At 28.2% G+C, this 14,388-nt stretch overlaps 1 protein-coding gene across 1 annotated transcript in view; it reads right to left on the bottom strand.

Annotated features, from left to right (window-relative positions):
- LOC106685623 (transmembrane protein 72) overlaps positions 1–5,947 on the bottom strand; it is a gene marked incomplete in the record, with an annotated part of 187,689 nt that extends 181,742 nt beyond the window's left edge. The window contains 1 exon segment of the mRNA XM_024359223.2: positions 5,785–5,947. Coding sequence (XP_024214991.2) covers positions 5,785–5,911 — 127 coding nt within the window.
- Positions 5,948–14,388: the final 8,441 nt, after the last annotated feature.

Here is a 14,388-nt window from a genome sequence, read left to right on the forward strand (position 1 = left end):
TAAATTATATAATTCCAAAATTGTATTAAGGTAAGATAAATTATAAATAATAATGTTAAGTATTTTGAAATGTTTGAGGATCATACATGTAATAAAAGCTCTTTTGTAATAGATTGTCCCTGAGGATGGATAATAAGAAAAATAAAATGTTTTGAGACTAAAATGGATAGAAATTAAATTACTAATCTTAAAGTTTAAATGTGAAATTGTCAAGGAGCGATGGTTCGATTATTCTTCTCTACTGTTGATGTGGGATGTGCAATATCTGCATATATTTATGTTGCTGCTTAGTTGTTTATTGCAGTATAAGAATTTGTTGTTGTTGGGTATTAAATTATAATAATACTAAATTCCAAAAAAATAAAATAACTTTAATGAATAGCTAAAGTGGTTAAACAATTTCGAATAGTAAACGAAATACTCATTTTCTTTTACTTCACACAATCTTGATGTGTTCTCCAGAGCGCCTAGTAACTGACGTTCCTACGTCAAGACATTGCTGGTCTAGTTTTGCCCCTGATCACATATTATTTAAAAAACAGCGACTATAAAATAATTAAACAGTTCATTTTAAAAACCTTATTAGCTAGAGAAATATTTCTATTGGTCTGGATGATCATCTGAAATTTTATGAATTTCACAGCATAAAACGTAATTCATTAAATGAAGGGAAATTTGGCTACCTCATTCCCCAACGAATTTATTTAATAATAATTTTATATTATATATTTCACTTCTTATATTAAAGTTTTCTTGAGTTGGGTTCAGGACTTAAAAGGCAAGAGTACATGTTTATAGAAACACTGCACGTCTACCTTAGACAGCCGGGAACTCCACTTTAGAGTTTTCAATTAGCTGGCTAAATTAATTAGGGAACGATATTTTGAACTGGCGAACAGTATACTTCTTTAAAATATTTTAACATTATTAAATAATTTATTTGCACAGTGATATTTTTATTACAAAGGTGCTACTGTAATTATAATAAAATGTTTATAGCTATTGTCAAAATCTAATATGAATATTAAACATTTTTTTTAGAAGATTCTCACATTTTAATACATTTGTTGAAAATGAATTATTTTTATATAAGTTCTATATCTAAGAAACTAATATACATAAGGACGTCGGTTAGTGGCCAAAACGCTGTACGTCAAATTTATTTTGAAGCAGTTTAAAATTATCTTCTTCATGGGAATATCAATTTATATGATATTTACTAGAATTAAGTCAGAAAACGGTGATGTAAACTAAAATGATTTTTTTAAACTGGATTTTGGATTATATTTAACTTACGCATCTTTATAGGGGCTAACATTTTAGAAAATTAAATCGACAATGTTTTTTGCATATTGGGTAGTTTACAAAATATTGAGTAGGAAGAGAAAATTTTTGAGTTTTTCTTGAATAATATTCAATCTTGTTCGTGTAATTAATATTTATAATGTAGATATAAATCCTAATTAAACCAAAAAATCATAACTTACTGATCTTATTTGTTCCTCCCCCCCTAATTTCTTAGACTGAATCTTATTCATACGGGCGCCATTTTTTATTTTAGCTATGTGGACAGGTTGATTTTATATAACTAAACCTTAGTATGAGATGAGCTATTTTTTGTTAAAGGTTCTTAGACTAAGAGTGATATCTTATTTCATTTATACACATAAGTTTCCTTCATGTTAGATCTTACTGACAGAAATAAATAGGTGAGAACTAAAAAAAAATTTCATGACTTCCGGAGTAAAATTTAATCATTTTATAAAGGTTTTTTGATGTTTCGAAAAGGAGTCAATCGAAAAAAGTACACTAAATTGCGAAATCAAACATAACAAGGGATCTCGAAATGAAAACCACATGGGATTTCAGATAGATTTCTGAAGTAACAAATTCACTGATACTAAACAAAATTATATAATTTATCAGGAACGAAAAAAATTGTGTAAAATAATAAATTTATAAAATGTTCTTAATGAACACATAGTTATTTTGTATATTAAAAATGTTAATGCTTTTCGAAATGTAATCAAACTCTAAAATTCAAATTAAAATAAATGTTCAATTAATATAGGAGAGATAAGGGCAATATTAAAAAAAATTATTTCATATTGTTTAGTAGAGGTTTCAGTTATATGACAGGTATGATAAGTATGCTTTATTACTTTCAGAAACAATGAAATTCTCCGATTTATTTCCTTTTATATTCTAAATCATAACGATAAAATACAGAAATAAATATAAAAGGCAATTTTTTCGTTCCAACTAAATTGATTATAAATTAAATCGATCATTGAAATAGTAACTAATTATAACAAGATGGGCGAACAGAAGCCAAAAAAAAAATTGAGAAGGACATAATTCTAAAATTAGGACCATCGCCAACTTGATAAAGGGGAAACGAAGTTCTAATTCGGAAGTTCGTTTTTAAAACATTAATTACAACGTCCAAGAGAAATTTCTGTTTTTGTGATTTAATTGCCAATTTGTTTTCCTCTTTTTCATTTTTTTTTTTTAAATAATTTAATCATAATATTCTTTATTTAATCACTTTTCTGTTATGATGACAATTCGTTTAATTCTTTTTTCTTGGAATTGTTATTTTTACTCGTTCCATCAAATATTCCCTTTAAATTGAGCAGTGAAAGAAATGTTATCGCTCCTAGTCCAAGAGCACAAGAGAAGAATAAAGTCAGTTATTCCATCCCAATTTTTAAATACTTTAAAGAAAATTATATATAATTACTAGTTAAAATAGATGAGTCTGCCAAGTATAGTTAAGGGGAATAAAAATGGCGCTTGTGTCAAAATATTTTTTCATTCCGAACTCCATTTCTTTAAAATTATCAATATTAGAAAATATAATGGAATATCATTTAAAGTAGGGTAAATTTTCTAAAATATGAGCCCTAATAGAACTATTTACGTTCACTAGTACCCGAGATAACGCTTCTTAAAAAGCGACATTTTATCACAAAATAAGGAAAACTCAGTTGTGACTGAATTTATTTTGGGAAATCTATATATCAAGAACTATCCGACTATAGATGTCTATTAGCATTCAAATTAAAGCTTATTTAACGTGATATAAAGTAGTTTTTTATGATATTCGCATATGAAATTTTGTTCGAACAATTAAAAATCAATCTATTTTAGCAAATATCATAAAAACTGCTACTCCTACGAAGATATTTATTATAAACTAATTTGTAGTACATTTAACTAGCTTTAATTTTAGTTCTGAAAGACATCTGTACGTCAAATGGTTCCTGAAATATAGTTTTTTCCAAAATTAATTTTAAAATACTGTTTTTTCGTCATTTTTTTATGAAATGTATCTTTTTGAAAAAAACTGTATCTTTGGAAATATTTTAAATATTTTAGCAAACCTACTCTACATTAAATGATGTTCTGTTAGTTTTTCTAGTGTTATAGGTAGTTTTAAAGATATAGCTCCGAATGAATTTTATTTTTTAATTTTGAAACAGCCACCATTTTTTATAACTTGGCAGACTCATAAATTTTAACTAATAATTATAAATTATTTCCAATTAAATAATAAAAAATTGGGATGAAATAACTGACTTTTTTTCCCATCTTGTTCTTGCTCTATCCTTTTTGTTGTTTATTGTAGAAATATGTTTTTGGAGCTGGAATACAACGGACCAGCCCCCTTATTTCAAATATTTTTTTTTGTTTGATTGCATATGGGTAATCTTTTCTTAATAACAACGATAGGAGTTTTAACAACAATATTTAAAACAAATAAAAATAATCCACCCCTTTTTAATATTTTTTAATTTAATTTATTTAAATTTATCCATTACAGAAGAAATTCAGACGGTTCAGACGGAATCCAAAAACTTTTTTAATTTTTTTTTTTAAATGTATTTCACTTATTGAAGAGTATTAATACAATATTCTAAGCAAATTAATATTTAAAATACGCGTATAAATTTCTAAACAAATACCCTTGCTAGAGCGTATACGTAATGCGAGATAAGCCGTAACTGAAATATTTACCTCACTTAACACTAATGCACTGTCGTCATCCATACAAACTTCAAAGCGCTAGACATTTAGGTTTTGCCTGATTAATTATTATTTACATTTACCAATAATTGTTAATATCAATAAAATTAAATTTAACAAAAAAATATTTATTTTATTCCTAATAATTAGGCTATAATAATTATTAATTTTATTCCTAATAAAAGCGGTGATGTGAAGAAGAACGTCATCTGTAATTTAATACGTAATTAAAAAAAATAATCCTAAAATAATGTACTTAATTAACATACCAAAACTATCAAGACAACACAAGAATTAATTTTTATATATTCATATTATCGTTATTCAACGGATTATGCTTCGCTATAAAAAAAAACTAATAAATTAAATTAATTATTCTCAATCCTTTATAAAAAATAAATAAATAAAATAAAACTCCTAAAATGACTCAAATAATCGTTAGGAAAACGAATTTTATTTTGATTGTAAATTATTTAGATACGGAACGCTATTGATCTACGAATTATTCTAACTTTATATTTTATGTTTTGAATGAGACATTATGAAAAAAAAAATTAATTCATTCATAAAGGATCATCAAAGACAATATTTTAAAATGAATAACACTTTTATTTCTCATTTATTGGATAAAATTTTTTTTTATTAAAATATATTTTAACTTCAGAGTAAATACATAGGCCATAGGAGAAGAATGAAGTCAAAATTATTATAGAATTTAACAGATCAAGAGGGGGGAAAAATAATTTAATTACTTTACTGCGTTAATTTACTAAAATAATTTAAGGTATGAGTGAATGTAGGTGTTATATAATATTTTAGAAACAGTTATCTTTATTATTATTAATTAATTTTTAAAATTATTCATCTGTAAAAAATTAGATTTTTCCATTGGGGAATATTTCAAGTAATCCCTTTTACGTAGTAAAATTCTAAATCTTATATTGTAGTAGTTTTAAGAAATTCAAAACTAAATTTTCTCATTTAACAAAATACGAACATTTTTCTCATATTAATATTGTTTTAACATAACATCATCTACACACGCCTTCAATAATTACTTATTATTTAAAAATCAAATTGTCAAATAAATCAAAGATGAATAGCAAAATATTATTTTTATTTTTTTTTTGTATTACTATTTTATTATTTAGATATTAATCCATTATATACGAAATAATTGGCTCGCAAATTTACATAGTAATTATTCTTAGGGGACTAGCGTTTCTAAAGATAATTACTTTTCATTTCATTTGATTAAAAGTGCTTTAAAAAAAAATATTCGAATATACTTTTAAATTATCACCCCCATACTTAATTTTAATTATATATTTGTATATATTTTATTTTTACTTTGTATTCATATATTACTTCCAACTTTAGAATACTTACATTAATTACTTTATTATTAATATTTATATTATATAATTTACACACCTCTGCACCCCTATTTATTAGGTATATTGTCTTTTCTTCATCATATTATTTAATGTATCCATTCTTTTAACTTTATTTCCCTTATGTATTCGATCTGTGTATATATACTATTATTTTTTAATATTATTTCTCCCCCTCCGCCTTATGTTTATTATCATTTAATGTTTGCCTATTTTTAATAATAATCTTATATAAGTATATTATTCTATTGTTGTTGTTTCGTTGATATTTATTATAGTTTTGCTATTTTTTCCTTTATAAAAAATAAATAAAAACTGAGTCTGAATATTTTTATTTTTTTTTACATAATGAGGTACTTACCTACAGCGGTGATGACTCCCCAGAACCTGGTGAAGTTCTTGACGTACTCCCAGAAGACGGATCCTTCCTCATATGCGAGCTGCTCCTCACAGACCCCGTAGACTGCCGTACTGAACATATCCCTCATCTTTATCCTCCAGAGCACATCCTATTCGGGCCACAGTCGGTCGGCCACTGGTATCTCCCCAACCCCCACCCGCCGTCCCGTCTTCATTCATAGCGCCCCGCTTGCGGACAATGCCGAATATTTAAGGACGGTCGTAAAAACCTCGGCGAGGCGGGAGGAAACGAGAAATATGGTCCTAGGCCGGATGAAATATGGAATATTATAATACAACGTTTTAATATTACAGTAAAAAAAAATCATAATTAATTAAAAATAAGAGTACTCACTATTTTTTGAGGGTTATATATTCTTATTTATAGCAACTTATACGACAATCAAACAACTTAAAACTTCTTATGTCTTTTAGTTTATGCATTAAATGACGTTTCGTCAATTTTCAAACATAATTCCTCTTGTTAATCTACTCGTCTAATTGTCTAATAGTCCAATTATGGAACTAGAAATAGCGACATAAAGAATACAATTTATAATAATATTTTGCTTTTAAGCTTGATTGTTTATTTTTATTATTGATCAATTCAGCTTGTAACGAGCGGATTCATGTTAATAAACACTGAACCTACGGGTAAACGTCCGAGGGATAGACGGAAACGTAGATGGGAGGATTGCGTTAAAATTGATTCAGTGAGATTGAGTTTGGAGGGACGTCACTGAAAGTATGCAGAGAGTGGTGGTATCGGCATCGAACCATGGAAAACTCAATTTTGAATTTGTAAAAAGCAACAAAATTTAAAGCTTAGAACTATTCAAATGTATTTAAGTACTTAAAACATTTCCCATAGTAAAAATCTATTTTTTAATATAACTAATTTAGACGGGAAAACTTGGTTTCGAATTTCTGAAAACTACCATAATTTACGATCTAGAAAAATCAAACAAGTGGTAAGTAGAAAGGAGTATTTAAATCATTCTGTATCTAAATAATTGACAATCAAAATAAAATTCGTTTTCTTAACGATTATTTGAGTTATTTTATGAGCTTTCTTTTTTTTAAATAAAGGATTTAGGATACTTAAATAAACTAACTAAAGTAAATAAATGTATTTTTTTTATAGGGAAGCATAACAATTTAAGGCTTAGAAATATTTAAAGGTAACTATATAGAAAGGAGTAATTAACACATTGCGTAAAGCAAAGATCAATCTTTTTTAACAATAAATATTTTTAACAATTAATTATTGAAAAATATACCTAATTTAAACGGGAAAATTCAATTTTGAATTTCTGAAAACTACCATATAAGATCTTGAAACATCAAATAAGTGGTATGTAAAAAGGAGTATTTAAAACATCCCTCAAAGCAAAAATTCTAGTTTTCTTTTTTGCTACAAAATATTTTTAATTATTAATTATTAATAATAAAAATAAAAATATTTTATCCTAAAATGCCTCATAGATCTTATCCACTCAGATCCTTATCATTTTAGTAATCGCTCACCCCCACCTCCGTGTTCTGTAAAATTCTGTAATCATTTTAACTCCTTTCATTTACTAGAAACAATTTTTTGTGATTAATAAAAGTTTTATCCAATACATTTAAACCCAAATAAATGAGAAATAAAAGTAGTATTGATTTCAATGATCTGAAAAGTAATGTTCTTCTGAGACGTCTAGCTCCCTCAGAATAATTACTATGTATATTTGAGAGCCAATTGTCTGGTATATAATGGATTAATAACTAAATAATTAAATATTAATGTAGTAATATAAAGAATAAAATTAAAAACAATATTTTGCTATTCAGCATGCTTATTTTTTAAGATAAAAAGTAATATTTAAAGACGTATATAGATAATGTTATGTTAAAAAAATTAGAAAATGAGAAAAATATTCATATTTTAGACTGGAAAACGCAATTTTGAACTTGTGAAAACGATCACAATTTAAGGCTTAGAACTCTTTAAAGGTAGCTCTGTGGAACGGAGTATTTAAAACATTCCTTAAAGCAAAGATCTATTTTTAATATACCTAATTAAGACGGGATAATTAAGTTTTGAATTTCTGAGAAAAAAAAACAACATAATTCAAGATTTAGAAAAATTAAACCAGTGGTATATATAAAGGAAGGAGTACTTTAAGCATTCTTCAAAGCAAAAATTCTAATTTTTTTTTGCTCTCAAAGATTTTTAACAATTAATTATTAATAATAAAAATGACAATATTTTATCCTAAAAAGTCACATACATCTTAATTCAATCAGGTCTTTATTATTTTAGTAATCGCTTCCCCTCCTCCGCGTTCTGTAATAATTTTGATTTCTTTCTAAACTATCTTTTAAGAGAAACAATTTTTTTGTGATTAAAAAAAGTTTTTATCCAATATATTTAAACCCAAATAAACGAGAAATGAAAGTGGTGTTGATTTTAAAATATTGTCTCTGATTATCGTTTATAAATTAATTAAATCATTGTTTTTTAAATTTCAAAATTTCTTATTCAAAACTTAAAATATGAAGTTAAAATAATTTGTAGATAAATAACATTCCCTAATTATTGACAATCAAAATAATTTTTTTTTTTTTTTATTTTTATTTATTTATTTGTTGATATTTACAACTGTATAAAAAAATACAACCAGTAAATTTGATCATAATGACATATGATATGATACAAGATGTAGAGAAACTACCCAGTAGTAGAACTCTAAAACAGTTTACAATATAAGGTCACGAGGACATCTTCTTTTCAGGCGCATTGGAGGAATGGAAGAGGAAGCAAGGTTAGAAACGAGTGGGTTTGGGTGGTTAGGGAGTTTATTATGGAAGGAATAATATCGGGTTCGGGCTAGATCGGTTACATAAGGAACATTTAGGTCTTTATGGATGGTCAATCAAAATAAAATTCGTATTCTTAACGAATTTTCTTGGACACCACTGCAACTATTTCTGTATATCTCCAAATCCCGCGGAAGGTAAACGAGTGAAACGTTAAACTTGGCAAATGATCAAGACTCGCTAAACGTTCGTGTGTCTGTGTGTGAGTGAACAACTTAGCTCAAAATGTCGTACGAAACTGTTACTATAAATTTAGGACTGAGAAAGTCAGAGAAACTTCGTAAAAATCGGCCAACTGGAAGTGGCATTTTATATAATATATTTTACTTTTTTTTTCAATTTTCTTTAAAAACTGCTCGAACGATTTTGATTATAAAACCGAAGAGCCATCGACATGCACCCGATGGAACTTACCGATCGCCATTTTTTGGACTCTACAAAAAAAGGACTTGAAAAAAAATAATACAAGCTGAGATTGATATGCAAGCCATTCGGTTCTTTCTGTATGAACAACAAACTCATTTTTAAACCCGTAAGCTTTTTATGCTCTCTCCGAAATTGACCTTTTTTAATCAGCAAAAAAATATGCATATAGATGAGAGAAATAAATAAATGAAGAAGATAGGTAAACGGAACAGAATTTACTAGTAAAATTTTAAGATAAGTTTATTTATTTATTTTTTTTTTTATCACTTTCTGAAATAGTCACGTAAAATTTATTTATTAACTCGACTATAACTCTTCATTTTTTAGATTTATCTTTGTATACATCTTAGTTAGACGTCTTAGTTACACATTTATTTGTTTGAATATTCTCAATTAATTTTAAGGTGGAATCGCTAGTCCACATTTTGAGCAGGAAAATGGGGAGATGATGCAAGCCAGGGTGGTAGAAAGCAGCAGTGCGTCATATTCATGATAAAGTGTGTTAAATGGAAAAAGTTATGTTAAATGGAGAAATATTTTCATATTTTAGAATGTTAAAACGACATGAAATTTAACATAGTTGAGAGCCTGTTACTAGGTCTGTTAAATGGAGAATGGCGTTATGCAACAGACCAGTTGAGCTCTACATCATCTTGTTAGGTTACTTGCTTGTAGTTTGTGTTTTGATTGTCTTAATATTGTTAAGGATGTTTTTAAATAAGAGAATCAGTAGCCAAACTTCTACATTTATATTTTTCAATTGCTTCAGATATGTTATAATAAATTACTGTAATCAAAACTTAGAAATAAACAATGACAAGACGTTTTGGAAGCTAAGGTTATGGTGCTCAGAAAATCCGATCTCATGCATTTAACAATTAACATGACTTTAAATGGTGCTGCTCAAAAATCCTATACTTATAAAATTTTACATTTAACACAATATCATGAATACCCCAATAATGTTATGTTAATCGAAAATGAATCTAATAATCCTATTTCTAGTAAGATTTTAAACCCCTATTGAATATCTACTTGCGACAGAACTAGTTCAATGTCCTTGAATTTTAATTAAATTAAATTTTAAAGCCGACGCACAACGGCTCGTACACAAAGTCATGTCAACTTTTACAAAGCAGTCCAAATAACTCATTCACAGGTTTGCGCAGGGGCGAATTCACCATGGTTTGGCAAACGCGCCTTAACAGTTTCCTCATATCATCTTTCCTCCACTTCACTTGTTCTTTGTATCCTCATCTAGTTGTTTTTTTTCTTCATTACTTCATTATTATTTTTATTCATTACTTTATTAAATTTTGAAAACGTCCAGAAAAACAACACAAACCATACACGAACTACGAGCAACTAACCTATCAAAACGACAGAAGACAAAGTAGTGTGGGGCTCAGCCAATTTGTTGCGTGACGTCAATCTGTATTTAGCAGACTCTCAATCATGTTAAATCTTTTATTGTTTTAAGATGCTAAAAGATGGAAATATTTCTCTATTTAACACACTATAAAAATGTTAAACTAAATTATGAATAACCCTAATGAAGCTTTTTATCACAACGTTTTTTAATAAACAAACAAGCAAGTCTGTTTATATAAATAAATAAGATTACCTTACGTTTAATAACCATGAGAACAAAATTTTTTTCTCTACTTCTAAAAACGAGTAATCATATTTCGAACTGACAATTAGTTTTCAAAAAATAAATGGTTTTTCTATAATTATTTTATTTTTTGAGTCTAAAATAATAATAAATGTTAGATATTTTCCAATTACTAACTAAAATGCCTTATATATAGTTGTTATACTAAAGAATAGAGATGGTGACCATGAACACATCCACATCTGGTAAATACAGAGCAATTAACCCAGTTGTAAATTCTGCGCAGCTGCTCAACTAGTTCTACAAATATTATTCCAGTTTAGAACAGACAATGGAAAAGGGAAACTAACTTTTAATGATCTTGTATACATATATATACGTAAATTTGTTTAATACAACAAAAATAGTACTGTATAGTATATATTAAATTAAATTAATGTGAAATCTACTAAGTTAAGGTTATTTAAAAAATAAAATGAATCTAGAATATTATTGATAGATTACAAAATACATCATGCAGGCTCTCAAATGCCAATAAATGACTACCAGTCTATAATCTAATGGCGTGGAGAAGATACGGTCCTTTTTTATTCATTTTTGTTTTACTTTATTTAAGGGACTGAGTAGCTCTTTTGTAAGGCGCTGTGCTACTAACTCCAATGACCCGGGATCGGAAGCCTTGAGTCAGCCCTGTGGGTTCAGGAGACCTGCGCGGTCCACCCAGCCTTATAAAGTACGTACCCTTAATTGAGAAAAAATCTGACGATCAAGTGTAATTCTGAACAGAGCATCTTGTTGCACTACCGTTGGTCTAGTTACAGTACTTCCTTTCAAAGTACTGCACCCTATCGAAATATCGATATTTTGTCTCCTGTATCCTATATTTAGTAACCGATAATATCGGAATATCGACATTTTCCTCCGATATATTGGATATAGGTTTTCTAAAAAAAAAGTTATTGGTAATATGCTTTCCAATATTGAATCCAAATATCAATATAGCAGTAAAAAAATTAAGGGAAAGCTACTAAATTAAATATTGATATTATTTTCATTAGTGTTATATCGATTTCGACATTCGACATTCGACTAATTACTAATTCTTTCTAATATCGATATCAAGGAATATAAGGATATCGATATAAAGGATAATATCAATATCGAAATGGGTTTTCGGAGAACGAAAAGAAAATCCATACTCTTCAATAGAAAGGATGAAAAATAAAAGAATAAGAGAAGCAGGAAAAGCGGAATAGAACATACCGTAGTAGAAAAAAAAGAGACGAAATAAAAAAAGCACGCTGCAGCGCACTGGTTCGAGTGTAGTTTGTGGGGGTCGATTTCTATTTCGTGACGGTATCACGCGATCTGGGCCTTCTGTAGCTCAGGGAGTTGAGGCGCAGGTCTTTACAACCTGGAAACTGCAGCAGTGCCAGTTCGAATTCGGCCTGGAGGTCGACTTTTATTTCTGTGCCAGACCTCCGAAATGAAGAGTTGATCCCTACCATGATATTAGAATAGGGTGGTACCCTGTAGATGGCCCTCATCCCCCCTATGTCAGAAATGACTAGGAAGGGGGTCATATAAAAAAAGGTTCCACGAAATGAAATGTGAAATAATCAGGTAGAGCAAGGTTGTACAACTTACAAAACCTCAAGTGCCAAAATTAAAAACTTGAAGGATGAAGCAGGCCATATAACAATTATATACTTTAAATTTAAAAAACATACTTACCATAATTCTTTGAAGCATTTCGGTTGAAAAAAAAGTAGGTGCCAACATTTCTGAAAATTATTTTTTTTTCTGATACAGTGCTTTGTTCCTAGCTATTGGTCTTGGAACAAACCAGTGTCAGGGAAAAAAAAACATTTTCAGAAATTTTGGCATGTAGATCTTCTTCAACAGGAATGCTTCATTTAATGTTTTCTATAATTATTTACAATGCATTTTTATGGTTATGAAGACACTAATCACCAACAGCATGTTTTTTTTACCTTCATTAAATATTTTGATTTAATTTATTATATTATATCTTCTTTCGATCAAAACATATTTTAAATTGAGAGAAATACCAGGAGAAAAAAAAAATTACATGCTGATAAGCCTTCATCAAAAGCAAGTTTAAATTTATTTCTTTGTTTACAACTAATCTGTTCACATTTGGTTTAATCTGAGATTTCATTTCCAAATCTATTTTACTTTAGGGTATTGTAATGTTTTTAAGTAAAAAAACAAATATACAAGCATACATGGTATACTTACTTTAAAATGCCTGAGCTTGATTTTTCATTATGTTTACACTGGGTTTTTGTGCATAAGAAAATATTTTGTTCTTAAGTTTTATAGTTTTTTTATGATTTACTTTTTTCATAAGTAAAACTATTTCAGACTCAGATAATAATGTACAACCACATATCATATTATGCTATTTTTTTCCTTCACAATTTTTATTCTTAGAGCTGTTAGATGAGGAGTAGCCACAGTACATCACTATTGTATAAATCTCTGTCTGTAACCATTCTTTTGAGTTGATTCAATGAGCAACCTTTTGAGCATGTTTATGCCATCACAATAGGTAAACTTTGGCAAGCCAACAGGGTGTTCTCCTGTTGGCCCTGCATCCATCCACCAGCAGGCCTTTTTGATCATCTCCTGTCCTATCATCATTCAGCTGGCATTATTCACGGACTTCAACAACAGATTTCATTTCTATTGCGGCTTGGATGCAGTTATTTCTTCTCTAGAGAATCTCGATTATAAAAAGTTCTGATTTTAATATGGCCAAATAACAATCCTGAGTTAAATGTATTATATTAACTCTAGGATAATATCTTATTTCAGTACAGCTTAAATCACAGTCCATTTCACAGAAAATTTTATCATCAAGGCTTGAAGCTATTAGCTTTGGTTTTTAAATATTTATTTATTGAAATTTACAGCTTTATTACCTAAAATAATAATACAGTAGAAGATTGTTAATCAACTGTATGTTTTTAATAAAGGAAGATGGTTTGGGAGGCATTCAAAAGGGCCCCACTTTACATAACTTTATCAGAGATAAAACCAAGATTCGAAAACTGAGACTATTGTAAACAGGGGTTTAAGATAACATGATCCATGTTTCTACACGTTAGTGGTGATTCAAGTACTTGGTTTTAAGAACTATAACGAAGATTTGAATATTAAACAATGCAATGGTGCCACCCATCTACCCATGCCAAGAAAAGGGTAAACATTAAACAAAATCAGATAATGAACATTATTACAAATTGGCCATTGATATAATTTGTTATATGACTTTCTAGAGAAGTAACTGAAGATGGCTTGATAAACAAAAATATTGTGAATACATAAATAAATATGTGAAACAAAACAGCCCGACTTAATTTAATTGAATTACGATTATTATATTTTCATCATTTTTTTTCCATGAAAATATGGTATACACTTTGAACAAAGCTTGTACAGTTAGGTTCAAAGGTCTGGGATTAATAGGATAGTTTCTAGAGAATTACAAAAATTATAAATTACATAAATTTCATATCAATGCCAAGCAATCGAGTCATCCTTTCTAGGTTGCATGGGATGAGTTTACCTTAAGACTTAGAGGTCATTTATTTTCAAAGTTTGAGGATTAATTTTACTCAATAATTTAGTTAATAG

This window comes from Halyomorpha halys, unplaced genomic scaffold (genome assembly GCF_000696795.3).
Source record: "Halyomorpha halys isolate HHAL.00 unplaced genomic scaffold, Hhal_1.1 Scaffold717.1, whole genome shotgun sequence".
NCBI lineage: Eukaryota > Metazoa > Arthropoda > Insecta > Hemiptera > Pentatomidae > Halyomorpha > Halyomorpha halys.